Source organism: Falco rusticolus, chromosome 4 (assembly GCF_015220075.1).
Source record: "Falco rusticolus isolate bFalRus1 chromosome 4, bFalRus1.pri, whole genome shotgun sequence".
In the NCBI taxonomy this organism is placed as follows: Eukaryota; Metazoa; Chordata; class Aves; order Falconiformes; family Falconidae; genus Falco; species Falco rusticolus.
In genome coordinates this window covers 11,401,302-11,428,132 of record NC_051190.1, presented here as the reverse complement: position 1 = coordinate 11,428,132, position 26,831 = coordinate 11,401,302, and the positions used below count along the sequence as shown (strand labels likewise).

Sequence of the window (26,831 nt, the reverse complement as noted above, 5' to 3'; positions counted from 1 at the left end):
CCAGGTGTTCAACAACTGTACGCTGACCTTACATTTTAAAAATACATACTTTATAATTAAGTGATAAAAACCTCCTATCTACTGACCCTGAAGGCTTCACTGAACACCTACAATTACTCTTCCACAAATACTAACAAAGGTGGAAAGCACTGCTAAACAAGCCGACCCCTGGAGTAGGGACATATTTACCAGAAGTGGAAGGAAAGGAACTAAGCAGGCTGTAGATCTGTCCGTCCATCCTCCTTCTTCCCCCATGCTTGCTAAGCCAGCTCAGCATGGCAGAAGTGCTGCAAACCATATGGCAGGGAACAGCTGCACAGCCCTCCCATTCATGTAATGCTGCAAACATTTTTGCAATCTCAATTTCATTCTCACTTCCTTACTTGGGTCCAAACAGAAAAGAAAGAAAAGTTTAAGTTTTCTGGCAATGGAGTCCAAGGAGTTTCTCACAGCACTGTTAAGATTGACCCCTTCCTCCTTCCAGGCTTCTGTGCTGACTGTTCTGGCTCCAGAACAAAATGAATTGAGGCTGTTTCCCTAACTAGGCTGGTCACAGTAGAAGACATGTTGCCACTATTATCCTATTTAACTGCATCTTTAACATATTCATTACACATTGTTATCATGCTAAATTCCTCTTTAGGGCAACTGTTTTTTAAAAGCACAGATGCGTAAAAAGCCAGACTTAATTAAGGGCAGGCTCAGTGGAACTTCTTAGCTGCAAAAAAACCCCACCAAACATCATCCTTGCCACGAAGAATGGGTAATGATTATTCCTGACATTGATTTCAGGAAGTCAAACGGAACACTCTACAAAGGCCACAGCTCATTTAACCTAATCAGCTACCATGAGATACATAGGGCATCTTCATCTCGAGCTCCTGGAGGTCGTAAACAGACCAGTAAAAATAAACCCACATTTTTCTCTAGTTCCATCAGCATCTAGCTGGACGGAGCAGCTAACTAAATTAAAGCACCAGAACAAATTACGTCTATAAGTAGGTGAGGGGGAGTCCTGTAAAGAGAAATCAGGCAAGAACTTCATCCAACACTTTAAAAAGGAGATTGGCACAATCTTAGTTAACTTTTGTCAAGTGATTAGTCAAAATGGGATGAAAAGTAAGTAACCACATCCTGCAAGCTCATTTTAGACAAACCTTAGGGGGAAACCTGATAAAAATATGAACCACCAACAATGACAACGATAATTAATAAAAATTAAAAAAAACCCCCACAACTTAACCAATGAAAAATAGGGACAGAAATCTTGATGGGCAAAAAAACATTCCTTAATGGTACCACCACCACTCTCCAGGGCTTGTTTTCAAACACACGTGCAGTCGTCCGATCAAAGTTCAAGAAGTAGCTTCCCACTGCCCCTCCTAGAAACACCACTAAATCCTCACAAATCCTTACAATCTCTTACCTGTCCGCGTGTTCAGAAAGCAGTGCTTTGCCAAGACTCTTGGTACCACCAATAAGGGCAGAGGTGTCTCCCCTTGGATGCCCTCAGAGCCAGGCAGTGCTTTTAGCACCAAACTGCTTGCAAAGCACAAGGCAGGGGCAAGATAGCTCACTCAGCAGTGAGAGGGGAAAGCGGGCTGAGAGCAGAGTTCGGAAGGGCTGGTGTGTCATGCTCACCATGCTCAGGCCCTCGGCCCTCTCACCCACCACTGTCCCGTCATCCTATCACCCCTCCAGCCCTCTACTCCTTCCAGTTTCCCCTCTCCTCCTTCTTGCTGGTTTTCCCCGCTCACCCCTTCCAACTCCGTACCACATTCCCCAGACCACCCTGCCCTACCCTGCCACTCCATCAGGGTCTCCCTCACGCCGGTCCCTGCCCTCTGCCCCCCGCCTCCAGCACCCCCGGCCTCCGCAGCCTCGAGCACCCGGCCCCCGAACCCTCGGGCCTCCTCACCCTGATGCCCTGCAGCACCCGCACTTGCTCCCGCTCATCCAGCCCGAAGGAGACCTTCCTGCCGCCGTGGCTGCTCTCGCTGCCCCCCATGTCGGCAGGGCGGCCGCTGGGGACGCCTCTCCCCTCCGCGCCCACCACTCGCACCGGTCTGCCGCCGCAGAGAGCGCCCCGCCCCTTCCGCCGCCTGCCAACATACCCGCGCCCCATTGGCGGCCGGCTCTGGCACGGCCAATAGCGCGGCGCGGTACTGGCGGCCAGCCGCGGTGCAGGCTGGGGGCCGTAGGCTGCCGGCGGCGGCTGCGCGGGCTGCGGTGCGCAGGGCGCGGGCGGCCTGACCCGGCCCCGCAGAAGCTGCGCTCCGGGACGGGCCACCTCGTTATCCTCACCCTGCGACATACCCATGGCGGCACCAAAGCGCGGCCGGGCCCGCCAGGCTTCTTCCTCCCCTCCCGCGGCAAGGGCTGTGCCCACCCTCCGCACCCAAGGCAGGATCGCAGCACCTCGTGAACCCCCACCGCGATGCACCCAGCTCACCCGTCTTCTCCGCTGGGTCAAAATTATGGAAGCAAGAAAACAAAACGACGTGTAACCACGCAGAAAATAAGCCAGGAAGGTACAAAGCTTATTTGCTAGCTCCAGGATTGAGGAACCACCCAGGCGTTACCCACCAGGGAGGACGCACGACCTGACAAGCCCCCATGGATGTCCGAGGCCCTCAGCACCAGCACCAGCGAGACAAAGCAGCAGCAGCCCACAGCGAGCGTGGGCACCCCCTCACCCTCCCAGGAATCCCTTGCCTACTTTCACACACACCACAGTCCTGGAAGGAGTTCCCCACCCCAACGCATCAGCTCACATCTCTGGTGATTAAAAACAAAATTACAGTCTACAACCTCCAGTCAATTTTACAGGAGCTGTTCTGGGCAGAACTCACCTCTCTGCTCCTCTCAGCCACCCTGTTCCAGCCAGACCTACTCAATGTGCCGTTACCACCCGTGACAGGCGCGTGCGTGGGTCCCACGTAGGTCAGGCCGCCGTTGCAGATACAGTCCCCATTGCCAGGCGTGGCCGATCCCCAGCCTAAACAAAAAGAAAGAGAAACAAGACAATGTAAAGTACAAGCAGCTGGACCAAGTGGCAGCTCTGAAGGATCTTTACCCAACAAACTTTCTGTATTCCCAGAAATACAGGCCATGTGATGACCTATATGGCTTTGTGCGTTTGTGACTAGACAGTTAACGAAGCCCTGGCATTGACACACTACTTACCTGTTACTTAGTAGCACATCAGGGCAGTTTTAACTGTTTAATGCTTATTCTTCACTACAGTTAATGTGGCAATCACAGCTTTGACTCAGCACTGGGACTCTGGCCAGCTTTAAGGGAGTATTTGGAACTCTTTGCCCCACAAGATGTCCAGGCTTCTTCCCTCTAGCAAGTTCCTGGAAGCAGGGAGTATTTTTGTTATTTGTGTAATACTTTGCACAATGGGCCTATTGCTTGAGCTCTCAAGGGCACTGATCGTGGTACCATCAGCTGTTTGCACCACACAGAAGCACTGCACGTACACGGTGCAAGAGCAAAGGTCTGGCTAAAGCCAAACCACAATCCCTCCCAGAACACTCTCACCAGCCTCTTACTTCTTACCTGCTACCTGCTTGCTTCATTTGATGGCATCCAGGTTTTGTACTGAAAAAGCCTGTGAACAGTCATTCCTTTTTTGCCACCTTTGTACTCTCTGGGTTGCACAGACCTGCAGCATTGCTCTTCCAGACCGGTGAGTTCTCAACCATGTAATTACTCTTCCAGAAGTCTTCCCATAACTTTGATTATTCCTGCCATCCTTCCTTAGGCCTTTTTCAGGTGTAATTCCAGCCAGGTAGCAGGCATCATCTGCAAAGATCCACATGGGAGAGTGGGCAAAGACGAACAAAACTGCACCTCACCTACAGCCTGTGGTCTCTAAGAGCCCAAGGAAGCCCATCAGGGCCCACTACCTGTGGGACACTGATGTGGAAGCAGCTGTGATAAAGGTGGAGGAGCTGTGCAGCAACTTAAACACCTCTCCACCTATGCAGGAGCAGAGGACGTCAAAGTTATCCTAGGAAATGCTACTGCTGGAGTTAATTCCCACACTTTTCTGCTGGGAGGCTGGAAGGAGCTCCGAAAGGTGCTATTGCACAAGGGCATGACCCAGTCCCAAGGCAGAGACAAAGTTCACCCTACTTCCCCAGCCTGTACACCCCCACAAAAGAGTACTTCATGGGTACTGATTACTGCCAGCACATTTAGCTGTTACCCAGCAGCTATCACATCCTCCCTGCAGCCAGAAAATTATTCCTGACACACAGGGTCCATTTCAAAGCCCAGAACAAGAAATACGTGAGTGAATTCCAACTTCCACATAAGCCTTTTCCCAAGTAACAGAGAAAGATACCCTGTATTAAAGATCCCTGATGCCAGGAGCACCAAGGTCTAGTTACCAAGAGAGAGGTCAAGGCTTCACCGACAATTATTTAGACTTAGAGACCACTCTCTGCACAGTCATTTGATGTCCTTCTAATACCCTTCCAAGAAGGAAAAATCCATCTCTGACAAGAGGACATCCTGTTATTCCATTATCTGCTGTATTTGTTCAGGAATTTAAAAAAAAATAAAATCCAAAAGTTGTTTTCTCCATAATATGGGTCATCTGAGAAAGAAAATATGACCATTTATGCCAAACTTAATTTTATTTCTTTATTTTACAAACAAAAATATACATTTATTCTATATTTTCTCTCTTTACCCCCCCAGGCATAACACACTTCTGCTCATGGACCATTTTGAATATGGCCCAAAGTATTATATATACATAAAAATACAACAGGAGGAAGGTCAGTCCATGACCTAGTGCAGAAGCTCCTCAGCAGCAGAACATGGGACGCTCCAGAAATACTGGAGTCCTGCCAGCAAAGGACAGGATGGACCTGTCTACCACCTGCAAAGGTGATCCTTCAGCACTGAATTCAGCTGATAAAACCGCAAACTCATAACCTGCTCTTCACATCACCAAGGAGGGCAAATTAGTCCTCTTGGCCAGGGTGTTGAGTCAGCAAATACTCCTTGGGACAGAAAAGCAGTTGCTCCTTTATTACTCAACTGCTTTAATACCTTCGTATCTCTTGGCTCTGTCCAAGGCCCACCAACTCCAGGGAAGCTTTGCAAGTTTCCCCACTTCCTAAGAGCAGCTCGGGATCAGTGTTGTAAAGCAGCATTAGGAGCAGCAGCAGGACAATTCAGGCACCATGTCATCCATCCCTTTTAGAGTAAGTAAGCAAGCAAGCATGGCTCAGGCGGATTCACAGGAAGTGACAGGAGGAGCATGGAACACTTCTGTAATGTGGCAAGGGCTGACTCTGCCAGTTGCTTGTCCAGCCCTCACACAGTCATTGCATGGAGGGGAAAGGTTAAAGACTGTTGACCTAGGTGAGACAGTTCAGCTCTCACACACAAATAAACAGAAGACTTTTTTCCTCAAAAAGTAAATGTGAAAAAAAAACCAAACCCAAAAACAAAGCTGTGGGGGTGGTGTTTGTTTTCAAGGTGCCAGTGCTACTTAAGAGGCCTGTCAGGCAAAGTCCTCTGGCAGAACAGAGAGGCTTCATTGCTCATTAACAAAACAATATAAGCAAATGGCCTGCATAGTTTTGGCAACCAATACGAACTTTGTGTTCTTACCCAAACCTTCTTTCCCTATGTTGGGAACATGTGGTAGCAAATGCTTTCCCCTACCTGCTCATGATCCAAACTAACACCTCCATGCTGTGCCCTGTATGAAGATTTCCCAGAAACTCTTATCTCAGTATTCTTCAGGAACAGGAGTGGGTTGGGGCAAGAAATTCACAAAGTCCCCAAACATTTCAAATTCCTTCTTTCTACCATCTCTAATGGCAAGTTGCTATTGCTTGTAGCAGATCTCCACCTACCTGGAGGACTCAGGTAGGAAAGCACTCCCAAAGCTAAAGGAATATACCCCTTCATCTGTGGAGAGCACACCAAGTCCCAGAAACCAGCCTGATGCAGCTTTCAGCTGAACAGTCCCTGGATAGGAACACAGTGTCTTACAACTGCATGCCAGACAGCTCAGACAACAGCAGTTCCTTTTCCAGCATGGAAGAGGATAATAAGAAGTTCCAGATAGTCTTTAAATGAACCATGCTCCACATGCACGTAAGTATTTTCAACATATCAAGCCACAAAATCTATTCAGACCAGCAGAAGTCTGGGGATCTGAAGTGCAACATAAGAGGACACTGCCAGAGAAACACATCCATATCTCACTTGCCTTCCAACTTAGAACACCAGCCGGCTTGATTCTAGTACACCTATGATGCCTGAGTTTCCAGTCACTCAGTACTGACAGCTCGGACACATCATGGGCTTCTGCTCTGCCTCAAGCACCTGAACATCTCCAGAGCCTTCATCTGCAGAGTCGGGTTCCTCCTTCACAGCACTCTCCAAGACCCTGCCAGATCATGAAGCAGGCTGCAGGTGGAAAATGCACCTACCTCACAGGTTTTATTCTTGAAACTCAGCCCTGATTCAGTGTTGTTACTTAGATTTTCCTGTGAGCTCAAATGCACAGTAGTATAGCCCACAGATTGTTTCACAGCTACTTCAGCTCAGCTAGACAGTAGCACTGCCTGTCCTTCTTCTGTCTCCCTATTATTCAGTCAGTTCACATCTATACTGTTAGCTACTAGCCCCTCAAAATGCTCCCAGGGCACTCCTTTTAATCCCTAGCAACTGCAATTCACGATTTTCATCAGTATTAGCTGAAACCAGAGATAAGCCCAGCTGACCAGCTTCCCTCTTCAGTCACTGCCATCACCACGACCTATGCTGTTGCATTACAAGACCCAGGCAACCATGCTGCTTGAAAAAGCCCAGGAAGACCACCTTTGGTTTCAACGACCAAACTCTTTCTATATATTTACAATACAGCAGTCAAATTAACACCCTCATCCCTAAACACCATTCCCGTCATTGGCAGACAAATGCTTTCAGTCATTGAAAAGGAAGAGGTGCCAGTCAGGCCTGTCTTCTGGGTCATATTCACATCTGGAACACGGACGATCAAGAAGGTTCAGTGTTTATAGGTTTATGAACAAAACTGTTATACATTGTTCTCAGGTAGCGACAGAAAATGTTCTTTCCAACAGGATCCAGGCTGCCAACTTAATTCCACAATAGGTTTTGGAAATCCTAAGGAAGAGAGGAAAGCCATGGCTGATAGCCAAGGGCAGATTTCCAATGGATATCCTAACAGCTGTGGTATCAGAGAGTTTGGAAGGAAAAGAATGAGGCATCATGTGAAGGAAGTAGCCCTGCCTCAGGCATTGATGGCTTTCCAGCGGTCACTGTCTATGCTGTTGATGCTGCCCACATGATATGGCATAGAGGCCACATCATCGAGATAGGCTGTGGTGTCAATCTGTGTGCTCGAGTAGAACCCAGAATCCATTCCTTCCTTCTTGGCAACAGCGTAAGGGTGGGGCAGGTGCACATCCACATCCTCAGGTTCATCCACCTGACATTTGTAGGAGAAAAGGATCTTCGGTTCAGACCTGGAATGATTAAAGATTCAAAATACATGCTTAAGCAACATAGTATCACAGCCTTAACAGTATCCTTAACTGAAACGCAGCAGCACTAAAAAATTCTGTGTTCGGACCCTAAAAGCTCTCCACACTAGCTTTCAGTCTTGAAATATACCTAACAGAGTAGCTGCCATAGAGTAATGCTAAATGTAGCTCTGGACTGAGCCACCTATGAGAAATACAAATGGCAGAATCCTGACTAATGCGGGAAAGGTGTTCTATGCTTTGGGAGTTCTGAACTGAGGGCAATGCCACAGCAGCCTGGTCACCAACACAACAGAACAGAAGTCCACCTCAGGTTCCATCCACATGCATCAGAAGACCAAAATACAACACTTGTGGATCAGCAGTTTCCATCTCTAACTCCAGATGCTGTTCACTTTTGGTTTTTTTTTTTTTAATTTCAAAAGGCAATAGAGGTACATTTTGATATTTTAGGAGTACTTTATGTTCCTAGTTATTTTAAAGCCTGCTGTTTCTTGCTTATCGACAATAAAAGCTTAAGTCTACACCGAAACACTTGGGTTTTTCCTACCAAGTTGCATCTCCTCTGAGCGGCCACACGGCGGCAACCCCGACCCAGGTACCACACTCCCGGATGCTTTCAACTGGTGATTCTTGGGCCCACTGTAGAGGGGTCCTGAGCCTAAGAGTTACCGAGCCCCTAGATCCTTTCTACAAACCTACCCCCAAACTTACCTAGAAGCCGTTTAACTTCATTAGTTAATTAATTAGTTCAATAGTTAACAAATTCAGCAGAAAAACTTTGTACTAAACAGACACTGAAGAAGCAATCCTCATAAAGGTTTGGGAGGAATACAGCTGTCAGCTATACTTTGCATACAAAGGAGTCTTGGATAGAAGCAAGCAGCCCTGGGTCACACAAGAAAAACTTCAAGGACAAATTAAAAACTGGTTCCCTAACTGGCATTCTAGTCACTGCCTTGATTCTACAGATGGGGAGAACCTGAATGCAAAACAATTCAATGACAATATATACCCTCTGAACTCCTGTCCCTGGCTACTCACCCAAAGAAGCCTTTCAGGAATGCCACATAAATGAGAGGTGCAAAGAAGCTGAAGTAAAGGAACGTGGTAGCATCAACACAGCTGTCAATGGCAAAAGGGAACATCAAGGAATTTAACACTCAAGCACAACACAGCTGGATAACACCAGTCAAATCCCCCCAGAATGATCCAATTTCCCTCCAAAATGTCCAAGCAGAGGACAAGGAAAGTCTTGTACTAAACAAATTCAAACTGATGCAAACACACATTGCCGTCAACTGTGTCACTGCTCCTAGACACTCAGAAGGAACCATGCCAAGACCCAAGGTCTGACCAAGAGCACAGTCTCAGTGCTGCCAATTTTGACTCACAGAAGTGACACCGATCCCTGCAGAATGAGACTCCAGATGTGAATATGGGTATCTCCATGCTATTTCTAGCAAAGAGATTATTTCCTCCCTTATTACCTATGAAGCACAAGCCAATGGCCAGGCAGGCACCACTGGACTGAAACTATTACCCTCATTTACCACCTCAAGACCACTGCAGAGCATGCAGCTCCGCAGAGCTCTGCTCTGTGGGTTTCCTGACCACTTAGAGGTCTTTCTGCACAAAACAGATCCAACCACTTTATTCGTTCTTACAAACTCTGCAAAAGTTTTGGTTTTTTAGGAGAGGCAGTGTTGAAGGACATTCAACTGCAATATGAGAAACCAGGTTACAGACCTCCTCCTCCAGCATACGTACCACAGTCCTTCTATGATATCCACACAGAGGAGGGCACTGCCCAGGCCCTGCACCAGGTTCAGCAATGCCAGAATTCCAGCATAAACATAAAAACTCTTCCTGGCTGTGGGAAAGCATTGACACAGATGAAGCTTAACCTCATAAGCACCAGCCCAGTGCAAATCTAATGGAGATGGCAAACCCAAGAGAAGCATTTCACCATCTTCTCTGTTTACAAACTCTTGAAGAATTAAGACTGCATTTTCCTGTCCCATGCTGGCAGGACTGATGGAGGTACAGTGGACTAAACCCTACCCTCCTGCATGTGTATACACATACACACACGACGGGTTTTGAAAACACATGGTCATGTCAACACATGCAAAGATTTCATAGGCAAGCATCTAGAACCAGTGCCAGTCACATAAATGAATGTAAGAAACAAACAAAAAAAACCCCACAGCTAAACCTGTGCCCTTCCAATGTACAGTAGTAACAAAACTGTTCAGGAGACTTGGACAGGAGCAGCAGGATATGCTGCACACTAGGGAGATCAGGCCAAGGACCCCTGCTTGTGGCATGTGCCACACATATCCACTCCTTCAGGGTAGTGATATGACATAGATGCCAACAATACTTGGAAAGAGAACAGCCCAATGCAAACATCTTAGTAACAGCTTCTCTCTCTATTCAACAACTGCAGACATTCTGCAACAAGAAGAAAAAACAGAGAAGCATCTTAATAAATGCCCAAATAAAAATTATTAAGCAGCTCCCAATTAGTCTTTCTTTCCCGGGGGATGACGAGCATGTACACGTTAGCATCACACACGCATTTCAAAGGAAGCTATTATTAAGAAGCCAATTTTCACAGCTCTCTAAGATAACATATTTACATCACATCTGTATCATTAACTGAGTAGTAGATCTTGTTTTGTTCACGTCATTGTTTAGCTACTGAAGTAGCAATCTGCTCTCCAAAAGGCACAACGTACTATTTTTCCAGAGATAACTATCAGTCCTTTGCCATGTATCTGTACCCTGAGACAGCGGGATTTATCTGCAGCACAACCACGTACAGGAACTTCTTACTCCCACCTATGTTTTATCCTGGCACTGTCTCCATCTATAGTATGGAACACACTACAGTCACTTACAGGGCAAAGAAATCCGGTCTTTCAGAGGAGTTTTTGGAAGAATCACCACCAAGGAATAGACCTGTTGAGACAAAGAACTAACTGTTCCACAGCTGCTTGGTTACGAATTCAACAATCTTTGCAGGGATGGTATGTGGTGTCATGCGCTCCCTAGATGTCTCAGGACAGACCCCCTGATATTAAATGCAGTGCAAATGGTACAGATGTGAAGGCCCCACATCTCACCCCCATCAGCACAAAAAGACTGGTCACTGAGAAACAAGGGAGTGAAGAACATCTGAACTCAGCTGGAATTCAGCTGCCACAGCTTACATCACTGCCACCACATTTTTATTACTTCCATCTTCCCTGCCACATGATATATCAATGCCACGCTGTATCAGGCAGGAGGGCGATTAGGGCTTTGCTATACACAAATCATCCTCCTTGCCTCAATTATAAAATACAAAGAAGTTATCAGAGTGCGTAACACATGCCCAGTACTTACCAGAAAGAAGAAACAGGAGCTGGCAAGCCAAAAGTGTCTTCCTCCATGGCCATAAATGTTGAAGTCTTCTGCTGAGAGGTGGGCATCAGGGTACAGGATTTCCAGGGTGCCCTAGGAGAGAAGTGGCACCAATATGATTCTGTTCTAGGCAGCATCCTCACTAGAGTGGGTGTCAGGACAAGGGAGACTGTTTAAAGAAGTTCAGACAACAGTTGTTGCTGCCACCTAAGACCCAACCATTACCCTGCTTAGTCCAAGTTAAGATCACACAGGAAAAGAGGACGAAACTGAAAACAGTAAGTGAAGGGAAAAAAGTGACAGGAATTTGCATTTGATGGAAACCAGCATCAATGACATTCCAGAAGAGAGGCTGAATGAAGGGACAGGGGATGCAAGCAGTTGTCTGTCTGAAATAGACTGAGAGTTCTATTTCCATCTCTAAAGTAGATCTCTCCTGCTGAAACATCCAGAATATAAAAGCCCACACTTGTGCAAGAATTAGGAAAGGACACTGTTTCATTCACTTGCATTCCTGAAAAATGGTATGAACAGAAGCTGCTATACAGAGGAGAGAGAAGAGTGCTTGTAAGCACTACTGAACCCAGATACAGCTCAAACACTTGATATTTAATGAGGCTCCTTCAGCTTTATCATGTGGTAATGATCAGCTCACTGCCTCGCAAGCAAGAGCCTGGTCACAGAACAAAGATCTGTGTGTTATTCTGGCACTGCCCCAAGTACAGAGACACAGGGCTGACCACTTACATACCGAGAAGAAGAATAAACCCAGACACATACTGCATTGTTCAGAGATACAGAGACACAGTTACTAAACTGAGCTAGCAAGCCAGCTGCTAGTTTGAAGGGAAGCAAAAGCTCTCAGCTCTCAAAGAGTCAGGAGACAAGAGGCCCGCTGCACTGCCCTTATCTGACACACACACCTCAGGTGTCTCCATTGAGTTTTCATGGCACTTGAGGCTAGATTCAGAATTTGTGGCTCAGGTGTGAAAAACATCTCACTCCTGTTCCAAGATTCAGGAAAGGAGGCACTCCATCTAAATCTCATCTCACTTCTTCACCTTGGCTGAGCCACTCATGCCATAAATAGGACAAGGAGATACAGTTTGGTGTATATATGCTCTGGGGATCCTTATACATTGCCCCAAGCATCCAGTCTTCCCCCAAAATCTCATCCAAAGAGCAAAGCTGCCACTTTCCAGATAGCAGTTCCACACTTAACTGCCTAACTCCAAGCAAAGTCCCCTCTTTTGCAAAGACTAATTCTTCTGCTCCAATGTACTTACCTGCGTGACAGAATATGCCAGAGACAGCACTGTAGTGATTGCCAGAACACGTTTCACGCTCGACTTGCTCTCCAGATGACCTGGAATTAAGGAATACAGAAGTGACTCAGCATGTGAACCCAGCCCTAGTAAAAATCAGTTCTCTCCAAAACCAACATAGGAAAACCTTTTTTATTTCCAGAAGCCTTCAAGGGAAGGTTAAAGCCCACCTAACCACTAGAAACTGCTTCCCTGTTTGGAGAGTTGAGCCTTTCACAGATAAAATAATACTTACAAAACAGCAGGTTTTAACTTGCTTTCTTCCTGCCCACACAAATATAGAGAAAGCAATTAAGTCCTTCTGTTGAGGTTACAAAATAAATTAAAAAAAAAATAAATCAGGAATTACTCCAGTATCATGTACACTGAGATGTTGTAAAGCTTCTTCTCAGGAACAAAAGTTGATGGGAGAGTGGGTTAGAGCACGGACGAAGGGCTCACGTAATTTAGAGAAATCCACACTGGAATATCCTGAAGCAGACAATCTCCAGAAGCTCTGTGAGCCCTCCAAAGATGGAAGAGCCAGCGCTCAGGTATCCCACTAGCAGATGCAACAATGACACCTACCAACCCCTCTCCTGTACCTCTGACCCACAGAAAGGGGTGTTCCAAACAGCATTTTCACTTGGACAAGTGAAAAAAGTAGAGTAACAGATTGCAGGTACAGTTAAAGCATTTGAATGAAGCCAGGATGGAGTCAAACCAGCCGAGGAGGATAGAAGGACCTCCAAAGGAACCATCTTATATAAAATGGGGTTGAAGCAAAGATCAGACCATTGATATCTGCATAACTCTTCACCTAAGCTGTACATTCCTTCACCACATGCATGCAGGACACACAAAGCACATACATAACCTGAAATCACACAAGTACAGATCTGTAAATACAATCAGGCCTTCAACCATTTCTAACTAAAATTTGCCAGTTTGCCTTCTGTCTTTATCCTAGAGTTCCTTCACTTTATAGAGTCAGCCTCTCCACAAACTTACAGATGCAGCCTCTGTGGAAAGAAAGGGAATAGGAAGCATTCAAAGCACTCTGAAACCTCCTGACACGTACCAAAGGCAAGGCCTAGAATCACCACACTCAGTTCAATCGCCAGAAGGAAGAACCTTGTGATCTCCCACAGGATCTGAGGGATAACAGAAATCAGACAAACATGATTAGATGGAGCCAGGAACCATTCAGAAGTTAACACATCAAAACTCCACTCTGCTCCAGGGGATGGCAGCCTCCAAGTGGAGCAGGTCATTTCCACAAACTCTGCTTATGCTTTGTAGGGATACTAATCATATGCTTGTCCCAAGCCCTGTCCATGCCTGTGAAACAGAACAGTTGTGTGGGAGCAAGCAAACAGCATGCCTATGGAAAGAGGAAGTCACCTTGGTTTGCCACACTTGAGAATCTGTCACTTGTCTCAGATGTGTTCTTTCTGATGTGCTCCAAGGAGCACAAATCCAGAACAACCTCAAAAGTATAATATTAAACAGTGCCAGTTCTTAAGCAGTAGATTCTGCAGTACAGTTATGACTGAACAAACTCAGTATTCTGCACTCCTCCAAAGTTACTGGTCCCTAAATCTAAAGCATATTCAACTCTAAAGCCCTCCCACCTCCAGCTTGTCATTTTCATTCCCATTTTTTACTTGGTGAAGCAAGAACAAAAAAGCAGCAGGTGAGGCAACATTCCAGGTGGTCATGCAATAAATCAGACCTAGAACAAGAACCCAGATTTTGGCTTATTAATCCTTTTCCTCTGAACACTGAATGGCACTCTCTCTTGAAGATACACAGATTTCTAATCTCAGAAAACACACAGTGTATATGTGTATATATATATAGGAGAGAAAACAAAAGAAACATGAAAGACATGATAGAACATGTGTTTACAGGAAAAATTGAGAGTGTCTGTCCTATTGCATGACTTCCCAGCAAGGTGCACTTAGCAGCAACACCAACAGAGCCAAAGAAAAGCACCTTCTCACCTCTTCTCCATCGTTCAAGTCCTGGACCTACATCTATTCAGTAGAGGTGAATGAAAGGCTACAAACATCCAGCCACTCACAACAAGCACTGCATTACAACGCTTTGACACGTAACATTAAAGGGAAAAGCAAAAGGTCCACACTGATCCCAGAGAATAAAGCCAGAAGACCTGTACTCTGCAGGTGGCTCTTCTTCCTTTAACAGCTCAGCAACTACAAAGCTTTTTGTTTTAGGTAACATTCTGCTACAAGTCAAATGACCACAAAGGAACAGCACGTACAAGCTATTTCCTGTTTGCTAAGGGTTCGCTCTGTGCTCAGAGTGGCTGCAAGGACATTCAGATATCAGTCTCCAAACGGTATTTGGTTTTATTTGCTTTCAATACAAAAGAATTAAATGTTTGTCAAAGAGCCACTCAAATATTGCAAGAGTAAAAGGCCAGATCTGGCCTATCCACTACAGGCATCTGAATGTTTAGCTCTTGCAAAGCAAAGTCATCAACAGGAAAGTTTTGCCACCACTGCTTGTGCATCTATTTTAGGAAGGCCATTGTTTACAGCCCTGGATGTTGTGGTCATTTAGATACAACTATCAGAACAGGATTCTATAGTATGCATAGCTATGACTACTGCAAAAAACAACACATTAATCTTGTGTGCACTTAAAAGGGAAGCCGGAGCAGATTGCTGTGATCAAACTGCAACAAAGCACAGCCTATAAAATCAGTGTTGTACCTACCTTATCAGCAACTGTGGCAGCATCAGAGGCACTCACAGTCATGGAGACAACAGCACGGGCAATACCAACTAAAGCCACCACAAATACCTACACAAAAAGATACCAAAAGTGAGCTCATGTCAAGAGGCACATATGCAGTAGTGAGCAAAGACCCTTTTGGAATGCCATTTCCAAGTCAGCTTTCAGGCCTGATAACATGTACCAAAGATTTCCTGTAGCAGATTAATTTGCCAAAGGAGATTCCTTAGGCCTGTTAGAGGCAGGAGTACTGGCTCAGAATTTTTTATGGAACAAATTTCCTCAACAGTCAGATTAAATAGCTCTGAAGAGGTCTCATCCACTCCTTACAACGGTATCTTCACAGGCAAACAGTCTTCCCATGCTTTAGTCCACTGGGACAAGGGAGGAGAAAAACCAGACTAAACCCACATCCCTCCAAATTACAAGATCAAGTGCTTGGTATGACTGAATAAATCAATCACAACAGATAACAGAAGCCACTTGATGCCAACTACCACACTTCAGATCTGTAATAAAACTAAAATCTGCATAAAACCTCAGTCAACACTAACAACATTCAGATATGCAGAGGAAAAAAAAATCACCTGCAGTCAACAGTTTTAAAACATCTTACCCTGCTGCACAGTGCAACATAGAGATACCCAAGTCGACTCATGTACCATTTAAGCATGACAGCATGGAGCTCAACAATGCTCATTTTCCAACTCCAGTACCATCACAGGAATTACACAATTAAAAGCTTGGTTGGATACATCTCCTCTCTGCTGTACAGACTTACCCTCTAAGAAAGCAGATTCTTCCAGATAAAAATTCTCCAAGTCACAGGCTAATTCTAATGATGCAGGTATGAGACAGCTAAATCTATCAGAGAACAAGAGTCCAAGCTGATTCTGAAGTGGTTGGAGAATCCAAGTGACCAGTAAGACACCTACAGATGAATATTTCCTCCCTAGAGGAAGAAGGGACGCAAATGGCAAGAAAGAAGAATACAACACTCCCTCCAGGGATGGAAAACTCTGGGACAAAACGCTGACAAAAAAGATCCCCTGAATATAATGGTGTTCTAGAGTAGCAACAACTCACAGGAGAGGAAGACACACCCGTTTTGCTTCCTCTTTAAGTAGGTAGAGACTCTTCTCAATCTATTAATTTCACTGTAATAACTGACCCCACAAGAAAGCACTCCTTCAAGACATGACAAACAGCCGTTTGAAAGGAAATCCTCACAGAATGCACTTCCATCCTCATTTCCCAGTAACATACTCCAGATTAAAACGAATGAAAGCATTTTCCTCTAAGGCTGTTTCATCACTTTCTGCTTCTCACTCTGTTCTGAAAAAGTCAACAGCAAAAAGTCAGTTCACGTTTTCTTCCCTTTGGTTTATCAGGAGTTTTGCTTTTCAAAGCCTTTGGCATAAACTTCCTGCTGAGCCGTGTGCATTACTGGAATCATAAGGGAAGATTTAAATCCAGACTGGAAAAGGCTTGTAATATTTTTAACGATTTGGAGCATTTGTGCGTACACCTAGTCATCTAAAACTGTGCACAAGCCCAGTACCAACACTCCAGGCCTGAAAGAGCTAACAAGAATTTCCACCAAATTCTCAGCTGAGGCTACTAGCTCAGATTTGGTTTTGATGCTTCTTGGCTTTTACCATGTATGCAGCCCAAAGAAGGATGCCTCCCATCTAATCCAATTCACATATATATTCACTTCTACAACCTAATAATGTACTAATCTCACTGAGAAAGAGCAAGCACATTATGCTACACACTGAGGCAAGCCAGGATCTCAAAAATCACCTTTGATAAAGCTTCCAAATGGTATTTTTGAACAAATTCAGGTAGGTCCTTAGCTGCATTTGCCATGCCCTATGAGCAGTATCACAGTTAATAGGTATGCTGTTCAGAGATTAGTAAAGAGATTGCCTTAATGTGTTCAAAAGTTGCTTGTGCCCTTTTTAAACTGCGGAGAGGAGAACAGACAAGATCTAAGATGTTTGAGAACTGTGACTGTACTACTTATATACTGTTTCCACCTTTATGAAGTATCAAGAACATCATGAAGTCAGCAGTCACTTTGACGTGATGGGAAAGAAACTAACAGGATTGGGATTCTACATTCCCAGACTAACCAGAACCCCATCACATCACCATTTTCTAGGGCAGATGACCAAACTTTCAATCAGCTTTACATAAATTATTCTCCAGTGTTTCACTTTCACTACCTCAGTGAGAAGCTGGTTTTGTGTCACATGCTACTTACTGCAAGGAGCAAGAAAAGTGCAAGATACTAGATTTCAAGACAACAAAGCAACAAGAAGAAAAAAGGAAAAGAAGAAAAAAAGATCACCACAGGAGAACAAAATCCACTCAAATCCAGCAGATATGGTCCCAGAGTCTGTGAAAGGCAGAATTCAGACAGCAAAAAAAAAACCCAAAAAACTGTGTCTACTTCTTGTAGTACACCTTCAGCTATCTCTGCAAGACCTCGTCTAGGCTTTCTCTCCCTAGTTCAGTGATATTGTTCATGAGTGGCAATTCAAAAAAAACTCTCACTCATCAGTTCAAAAGCACAGAGCGGTACTCACTAGTATGTAGAATGTAGTGAAGATTGGGCTGGAAGTGACCCGGATTTTGGCCCTGGCAGAGGGCAGCTTCCAGAGAAGAAACATAAAGAAAAGCACATTGGGAACCAGGAGCAGAAGATCCCAGTAGCGGACTCTGCAAAAAGTAAATAAAACAGGGTTTTTTCCTGTTCTTCAGCACCTAGAAGGGAAGGCACCAGCCACAGTCCCTTCTCAACCAAACTCTGAGAAAGCAAGCTCTTTCCCCTGGCCCAGGGTCAGACTGTGGTCCCATTTCCTCCATCTCACCTGGACTTCCCTATGTCCTCATAGAGCAACAACAGGCACTTGTGCGGCACAGTGATATTGGTGTCATTGATTGCCTGCGTTGTTGTCGGGGTCAAAGTTGTCACGTTATCCAGTGCTGTCACCAGGGCAGTCGAATGTGTGATGTTGTCAGACATGGAGAATCTCATCACAGACATCATGGACTGGAATATCCTGCCTTCCTTCTGGTCCAGGTCAAACACAGCACAAGACAACCACAGCAGAGACAAAAAGCCATGTTAAATTAGTTGTGAGTCAGAGCTAAAAAACACATCCCTGCCATTAGACCCCTGTACCACTGCTTCCTGCTCATTACAGCAAATTACCATCATCAGAAAGACTGTATTACACTGTGAAACACCACATGCCCTTACTCTGCACACAACCATTAGGATGGACAGTACAAAAACACTATCTTGTATCAGAATAACAAGCACCTTCAAAATAGCATAATACTAGGTTGGATTAAATTTTGTGGGTTTTTGAGCTTTCGCAGATTCGTAGAAGAAATCAGGACTCAGCAGCAATACATGGCATCATCAGATGGAGACTGAAACCCTGCTGTACAAGACCATTAATTATTCTTCTAGCTCCCAAGATCAAGAACTTACAGTCAGTCATTTGATTTCAACTATTGTGAAGAAAAAAATTAAGGCCCTATCCAAAACCTGTTGCTGCTATCAACCCTGCAGTCAGAGCAGGGAGAGCCTCACGTACTTTTACCTAAAGGGACTGCGCAGACTTTATCTTCCAAAGACAACACTGGAAAAAGCCATGATCCGGCATTTTTTGTCTAACACTCTGCAAGACACCAGATCTATTCTGATTTTAAGCACAACAGTAAGGCTGTGAAAAGACAGTGCCTAAAACCCTGTGAGCATAAAGTTCTGCAGCTTCTTTACATCCACTAGTCCCAATTGCATTGACTTTCTCAGACATAAATCAGCATCATCACTGGTAGTTTACAAGCCCAGAACCAGACACAGTCCTAATGGGTTTCCTAAGGTCAAACTCTCAGGCAGCACAGACCTATGGTGAGAATCAGAAGAGAAACGGCGCTCAGTTCTTCTGCCTGCCCTACCTTACACCTCTCCTGCCCCTCAGAAAGATGACAAGAATGAACTTCCAATTCCTCTGATGAAACTTTTTTGTACTGCCTTCTGCCATCTGTCCATCCCCCAAGTCCTACACTACCGCAATATTAACTGTCCCTCCAGAAGTTAAAGGGAAACTCTGCTCTGCCATCCATAAAACTCCACATGCTTCATGCCCATGCTGGTGGCTTTGGCAGAAACCACACCAGCAGCAGTTCATCTCTCTGTTGGTTCTAAGATCACTGTGGAAACTTTAAGAGCACTATGGCACACAGTACTTTAGATCAGGATTTAGGATATACTAGAGTTTTGACATAATTTCCCTTACTAAGCCTGCTTCTGACTCAACGTATCACTGTGTGCAAATCCTCTCCCCTTCCCACCCTAAAACAGCAACCCTCATGGTTAAGGTACTTACCTAGCTGTGAGCTGAATACAAACACAAGGTGCTATAATCTCTCCTGGCACTCCCCAAAGAAGTGGTCACAGACAACACACAGATTGAAAAAAAAAAAAAAAACACAACAAAACTTTATCAGCTGGCATCTTAAAGATGCACACTGCCAGAGACTCTGTGCTACAGTTAATCCAAGATTTATCTCAAAAAAAAAACCACTCCATTTGACTTTAACTCTGGCTGGCATGGCAAAAACTGACAGCCTCCATGACAGGACTCAGAAGGTATTTTCCCTGCAAGGTTCTGGGTGACTCACAGGTCAAAATCAGCACAGCCCTGTGTCATCTGTTGAGCTTTTAGAGTTCAGTAGCACCTTCCTCACAAACTGCTCCAGACTGTCAGCCACAGACTCTTCTTCTTCTTCAGAGGTTGACACTCTTCCTAGGTCTTCTCTAGGGGTAAGGGGATCATCCCACCCTCAGCTAACAAACCGTTCCTTTGATTCATTCATGGGGACAGATACTCGCTGAGCTAGGATTTTTCTTTTGCAACTGGCATCTGCTGTGCTGCACAAGAGATGTCATATTAAATAAACACATGCAGACCTGGAAAGATTAACTTTGTGTTGAGATAGCAAAAATCTGTGCCAAAAAATCCTAGTTCTAGTAGGGGTTCCAGCAAACAACCTTTACATTCCAGACTTATCCCTAAAAGCATATTCTCTTCCCTCCAGCTTCTCACTTCTCTGAGCTGATGCCGTTAAGAATGATTTTCTGTTAATAGTTTTTCTCCATTCTCTTCCTCTGAAACACCTCTGCATCTCAGTAGTAGCAAGGACAAGTATGCTCACATTTGTCAACACAGAAGAAAATCTAACTGTTTAAAAAGCTGGGAAAGGGTAGAAATAAACCCCACAGAGCATGGGTAGTATGAGACCAACTGCAAACCATCACACCCTCCTAATATCTCTTCTGGGACAAAGAATTTGATCTGCCTGTCCCACTGAAAAGAGATCAAGTGAGAGAATTGCATGGGAAAAAACACCTTCCTCTCAAAAAGGAAAGGCTCCACTTTTTTTCCCTAGAAGCCACCACTATCACACAACAGCAGCAAGCTGCTGATAAGAAGAGGAGTTGGCCACATGTAACAGGCCTCCAGTCACGAGGTTTCAAAGGGTAAAACAGAATCAAGCTTACCTCTCAGCCCAGCTGCTTGCTACAGCCTGGTATTAGTATCCTATTCGTCCTCCCAAGACGGAGTATACACAAAAAATAGCATCAAAACATCCAAAATGATAAGAAAGGGCTGCCAAAACCATCAGCCAGACAGCATGATCATCATGCTTTTCTAATAGCTAAAGCCTACAGCAAGGATGTGGAGAAGTGGTGTGTTCCTGTCAAAAACCCAGGCAAAAATTCTGTGGCCACAGGACCAGGAACTGATGGCAGGGATCTGGCTAGGCTTCGTCATCACCAGCAACACTGACCCTTACAGCACACTGTCCAAACCCTTGCCCTGATTAGTCCAAAATAAATCCTGCCAGCTGAGCATATCCAAGAGATCATTCACCACACCCTGCCTCCACAGGGCTGTTCACTTCAGCCAGCCCGACCTATGCAATGGGGGTAAAAATCACTCCGTAGCCACGTAAGAGGAAACCAGTGCAGTAATCGTGGTCTCCTTTGTCCTCCCAGCAGGCAGCTCTATTCACTATAGACCAGAAAACAAACTAAAATGGTTTTCTACGCTACAGCTGAAGCCAGCCTGACTTTGTGGAGGCCTATTCCTCTATCTAGGCGCTGGACTCCCAAGTTGCATTCCGATTGAGAACATCTGCAGGACTCATAGGTTGCTGTGACAGAGCGCTGGGGAAGGCTCAGCTGCATCTTCAGTGGAAATGATTGCCTCTCACCAAGTGGATGTTGTTTCTGGATTCATGCCACTGTAATTGTATCGGAGCTCAATGAAATTCAGGGCCCACATCACTGGCAATTCTCTGTGCTCTCAAAGCCCAATTACATAAAGGTAAATGACACACTACCAGAGTCACAGCTCTAATAAAAAAACTTAAGTTTTCTTCCTTTCTGAAAACAGTACCAGAAAATCTTGCAAGTATAGATCATATTAAGGTTAAGATTGCTCCTTAAAATATTGCATTTGTGCAAGAAAAAACTGCACTAGCCAGATCCCTGCCTGAAGTACAACTGTCCTTCAACAACTCAAACACTTTAAAAGAAAAAAAAGCCTTTTTTCCCCTTCTCCTTTTTGAGAAGGCTCTTCAAACCTCACTCTTGGTCACAACAGTTGCGTTTTGCATTTCACCCTTAGAATCTACAAGACAGGAATTTCCCACCAGTGATCAAGGACCTTGCCTCCAGTTTCATTCTCACATCTTGTTCTGAACTAAACTTGAAGAAACTGCAATGCTAAAAACAACCAAAGAAAAATACCAAAACCAGAAGTATCAACAACAATCCAAAACCACAAGACAGGGAATTCCAATTCAAGGATTTCAGAAATAAGTTTCCTATGTTTTTTGTTGTTTTGGTGGGAGTTTTTCCCCTCTAGAAGGTGGGTGCACAGACAAGCAGCAAGAAGGTGGCAAGTGAAGCAAAGTAACAGTACATGGCCACTTCATTCTGTGCTGGCAAGGAAGCGCTGCCTATTTTAAAGGCTGCTACAGGAACCAGACAGCTGGAGAAAATCTTCAGTTACTTTCTACCCTTCAGGCTGGACAAAGGTGCCTCTGGGCCCCCCTGCCATAGCCGGGCTCCCAGGCTGCAAAAGGGGGCACAAGCTGCCCTCTGAGAGATGCAGCTGAAGCCTTTGCCAACGGCCGGGCCGAAACCCAGGGCCCACCCAGGCCCCCGGTCACCTCCCAGCTGACACCGACTGTAACCGGAGAACCGCGGCGCCCCGGGCAAAGGCACGAAGCCTTTTTCCTGCCGGACTCCCCGTAAGCACAGAAAGGGCAGCGGGGCGCGGGCTGCCAAAGCCTGCCGGGTACGCTGAGGCTCCCCTGGCACCCCGGGAGGGCTGCGGCAGCCCGGCCACCCCGGGGGCCCCGCCTCGCCCCGCAGCGCGGCTCCGCCGCTCACCTCACAGGGCCGCGGCCTCCGCCGCAGCCAAGCCGTGCCGCCGGGGCAGGCCCTGCCGCCCCGGGGTGAGATGCCCCGGCGCCCCTCCCCGTAAGCCCCCTCCCGGCGCCGGCCCCGCTCCTACCCGCCGAGGGCCCAGCCCGCCCGGCCCTGCCTCCCCGCCGACGGCGCTCAGTCGCGGGGGCCCAGCCCCGCCATCCCAGGCTCCGGCCCCGCCGCTCCCCTCATCCAGGGAGCGTCGCTGAAGAGCGTCCCGAGCAGAGCGCCGCGCCGCCAGAGCAGACGGGCCGACACCTTTTCGGCCGGGCCCAGCGGCACTCTTGAGAGAGGGTCCCTGAGAGGGCTGCCGATGGGGCCAATCAGAGACCAAGTGAGACAGGCTCCGTCACCAAGGCCAAAAGAAACAGCGGCACGAGCCAATGGGAAGGGGCGGGAGGCGGGACGCGAGGGGCGGGCCTGCCGCGCTTTAAAGGTGCTCAGTCCCCGGCCGGCGGGACCGGCAGCAGAGGGCAAGCGCGGCCTTGGCGGCAGCTGTTACCACTGGAGCGCTAAGGCCCCTCCCTGAGCCTGTCCTGAAACGGGGGGCAATAACACAACCTCCCCATAAGCCCCAGTACTGAATCGCACTGCCCGGGGGCCAGGTCTACCCCGGCCACTCTCCTCAGGCCTTCCCCCAGGCCAGGGTGGGATCCCCCCCCCCCAATCCACCCCCGGGCCGGGCTGGTGCTCGCCCACCTCTCTGTGGGACCCCCGTGGCGCTGGGATGCCCGCCTGCTGCACCTCAGCCTGCCCTCGCACCTCCTCACCACGCAGGAGCCATGGCACCAGTGTCTCCCCCAGGGCCTGCCAGGCCCCGCCGCCATCTTAGCATGGAGCGAGGGGCTGTGGCGAACAGGCCGGCAGTGACCCCGCGGGCCTGCCCGAGGAGAAGCCTCCCCTCACCACAGGCCGGTGGTGTTGGATGCTGCCTGTGAGGTAAAGGCTCTGTCTTTCACAGCCCGATTGTAGCTTCCAGGCCAGCCTGCGCAACCCAACATCACACCCAGCAGCAAACGCTATGCTCGTGGGATCCAGCACCGTGTCGTCACACACCTCCGAGATGAGGAGAAATCTGCTACTTCTGAGGAGGAATTACTGATTGCAAGGCAGGGAAGATAATATTTCTTCCACTACCAGGATCCTGTAATCAAGTTCCTGCAGGGGAGAACGATTAACAACCAACCTGGAGAGTCTGGCTTTTAAGGAAAGGTTAAAGGTGACTGAACTAACCTGGCGTAGCCTGGACAATAGCAGATAAACATGATAAATAATTAGCAGGATTTGGAGGCACAAATACCAGACAAAGAAAAGAGAAGTTTGGTGTAGTAAACAGGGAAATAACTTGGACAAACTGGCCAAGGTTTAAACAAAAGGTTTAAAAAGGAAATTAAAGGAAACAACTGGCTGAATATCAGGTTATTCTCAGCAGTAAGAGCTGTCTGACTGAACACTGTTTCAAGGGGGGGGATGCTTATCTCAGTAATTTCAAGGACTGAGGGATAAATTCTGACATGGTTGTCTACCTGTGGTTTACCTGGAGCTCTGGGAATTCCTTCTATAGGAAGGCAAGGCTTTTGCTAAGATGAAATTCACTGCACAAAACCTACACCTCTTTAGATCCTTGTGTTGATCAAGTTTGTATGCTGTGCTCTAGCAAACAGCACGCACAGAGGGTTTCAGGCCCCCATGCATAGATCGTTCTCAACTTAAGTCTGCTTGATGCTCTTCTCAGGTTTAATTTTCCAGCTTCACTGCAAGCCTCATAGAGGGGACATACCCTGAAACTGTTGCCTGCCTGAGCCCTGTTCCTCTGATTTTTCCACTGGGTTGAAACAGGTTTTTACACTGGTGTCATGCCTTTGGAATGACATCTGGAGAAGCCTCTCCTTAGCTGGTCTCTTCTCACACTGTCATTCAGGTTAATGATACGTTGCAATATTTTGATACGTTCTATTTATATATCCAAGCTCAAAGGCTCAGCAGGCACCAACATCTCTGAGTTATAGAAGGAACACTTCTGTTTAAAGAGAGGTAAAGTGCTTCTGCCTAACAAGTGTCTTGGTAACAGAGTCAGGAGTAAAATCCATGTCTTCTCACTTGTAGCCTCAGGCGCTAACTAATTGAACATGTTACCTCCCACATAACTGTGTCAGAAGTAGAAAGTTTGCTTTCCGATCCACCTGTTCTTTCCATCTGATTCAGTCTGAGGCTAGACCCCAGCACTTGGGACACCAAATCCAAAAGCTGTCTCAGGCAGAAGACTGATGGGAGCCACTGCAAGGACCATGACACTTTAGATCCTGCCTTCCTCTCCTCACTGCTTATTTGAAACAGAGGAGGTGGGGAATCCACACTTAGATTCCTTTGTATCAACAAGCCATGCCTTTCAGCCCAAACATGGTGTGTGCAAATATAACTCTGCCCTTCCCACTTCCAAGGGCTGCCCCATCTCCTTAACTGCACACATCCTCCCACCAGCTGAGAACCTCTGCTCTGTGTCATCTCCACCATGCAGTGCATAAAGATGGCAGGGCTCGCTCCCTTTGTCCTTGCTGTGTCACTTGGTGTTGCCAGGCTGAAGCAAGATAAGAGGTGATATTTACCTTGAAAGCCCAAGGAAAGCTGACACTCGGCATTGCACCGTCTGCCCTCCTTTGGCAATCTCACCTGACTTGCAGGTGTCAGAGGTGGAAAGCGCAGTCATGGTTTCAAGGACAGCAATACACCCTTGTTACATCACCAAATTCCACTCCTCTAGGACATTCTATCTCTTTAAAATAATCTTTCAGCTTTTATTAGATCACCTGCTGGACAGGATATTACTTCTCATCCAAAACTGCTTTGTTTGGGTGCTGAGCAACTGCAGAAACAGATGTGCCTGTGTTGTTTCAGAGCTGCTCTACCAGCCTAACTATTTCTAGTATTAGGCATAAATTCGCACCATGGGATTACCACCTGGGCTGTAACTCCTGTGTCTCTTCACAGGGAATTCAGTCCCCAGGGCTCCTCCTGTGCTATAAGCCACCAGTCTGCAAAATCCTAGTGGTGTCTTTTGATATTCAGTTCAGTGCTCAGCTGAGTTACCCCAGCGAGCAGTCTGGGCCCTGATTGCATCCCAGCCATCTCACATGCCCCAGTCCATCATGTCTAGCACAGCAGAAGGAGCCCTGATCCATGCATGACAGCCACCTGATTTTAGGATTGGTTTTAGCTAGCCAACATCAGCTTTTCTCAGAGACTGAGCACCTCAGCTCAAGCACAGGACCACTTGTAGCTGGCAACCAAAGAGAGCAGTGAAAATATGGACATGGTACAAGGTGTTCTGGGAAGGACAGACAGAAAAGCAATCTGTCCATCCAGCCGTCCAGTGCCTGGAGAGACAGTGGCACCCTGTGGTGACAGTTCATCACCGTGTGTCACCCAGGCCTTGTCAGACAGCACCATTTTACACAGGTCCTGAGCTGCCTTCCTTGAAGCCATGGTGGTCTCTAGTAGCCTACAAGTGAGGGCATCTCTGAGAGGGTCCCTCTGCCTGTTACACTCTAAGCACCAGGCAGCTCCCCATCTCATGTCACAGAGAAGAGGCTGAGCCACTCTCCTATTTATATCGTGATGCTCCTGCTTTGCTATATTGGTACCAGACTGAATCATCCACCCTAGAAGAGCCATTTCAGGTCTTTGATTGTCAGCCACCTCTTTAGTCACTTTTGCTTTGCTGTCTCCTGTTTCAGGGTTACTGTCCCACACCTGAGTGTAACTAAGAGCAGAAATAGCGTGATACCAAATAGCGGTCAGAAACTAGTTAGAGAACACAGATCACCAAAATCCAAACCACCTGCCATTATGCAACAGCCTGTGGCCTGGAATGCAAGTGTTTCACCTCCTTGCCAAACAGCCCTTTGCTTGTTTTGGCTGTCTAAATTCCTCTTCCACAGTCTATGGGACAGGTGCTGTTCCTCAGTTCCTCTCCTAAGTGGCATTGCTCGCTGTGCCAAGCAACGGAGGATACGTGTCTGTTCTGCAGAACTGCTCCTGTTACCCCTCCGTCACTGTTATTACATATAGACTTACACCAAAAAACCTAAACCAAACACCAGAACCCCCTTCCTACCTCTTGTAGATTTACTGCAAACCAGAACAAAGGTGTTTCAAGCGGTGTCCCACGGGTCTGTGGCAAACCTGGCCAAGCCAGGCTTGATTTTAGCTGCAGGAGAGGCAGATGTGAGAACATAGACGCAGGAATTCCCGGTGGGATCTCCCCTGTGACTCGGGCACCCCCCAGGA

General features: G+C 46.7%; 2 protein-coding genes across 14 annotated transcripts in view; both read right to left on the bottom strand.

The window, feature by feature from the left end:
* Window positions 1-3,753, bottom strand: part of CHCHD6 (coiled-coil-helix-coiled-coil-helix domain containing 6) — a 116,388-nt gene extending 112,635 nt beyond the window's left edge. For 8 of the 9 annotated variants that reach the window (XM_037387015.1, XM_037387021.1, XM_037387018.1 and 5 more), the window contains exon 1: window positions 1,919-2,095. In XM_037387015.1, coding sequence (XP_037242912.1) covers window positions 1,919-2,008 — 90 coding nt within the window. In that variant the 5' untranslated portion in view covers window positions 2,009-2,095. Of the gene's footprint in view, window positions 1-1,918; window positions 2,096-2,852; window positions 2,999-3,186; window positions 3,360-3,564 lie in introns of those variants that run through there. The other variant, XM_037387024.1, reaches the window with a different exon arrangement.
* An 889-nt stretch (window positions 3,754-4,642) lies between these two features.
* TPRA1 (transmembrane protein adipocyte associated 1) lies at window positions 4,643-26,830 on the bottom strand. 5 transcript variants are annotated; one of them, XM_037387009.1, is made up of 11 exons: window positions 26,659-26,827; window positions 17,902-18,104; window positions 17,617-17,749; window positions 15,005-15,091; window positions 13,341-13,413; window positions 12,242-12,321; window positions 10,938-11,048; window positions 10,451-10,511; window positions 9,315-9,417; window positions 8,589-8,669; window positions 4,643-7,526 (listed from the first exon to the last, which is right to left on the bottom strand). In XM_037387009.1, exons 1-11 carry the CDS (start codon window positions 26,776-26,778, stop codon window positions 7,292-7,294), a joined length of 1,287 nt encoding a protein of 428 aa, XP_037242906.1. In that variant the 5' UTR covers window positions 26,779-26,827; the 3' UTR covers window positions 4,643-7,291. The 5 variants fall into 5 exon arrangements, with proteins under 5 accessions (XP_037242906.1, XP_037242909.1, XP_037242910.1 ...); XM_037387012.1 differs by lacking the exon at window positions 26,659-26,827 and adding an exon at window positions 22,633-22,828; XM_037387013.1 differs by lacking the exon at window positions 26,659-26,827 and adding an exon at window positions 22,509-22,593.
* Window position 26,831: the final 1 nt, after the last annotated feature.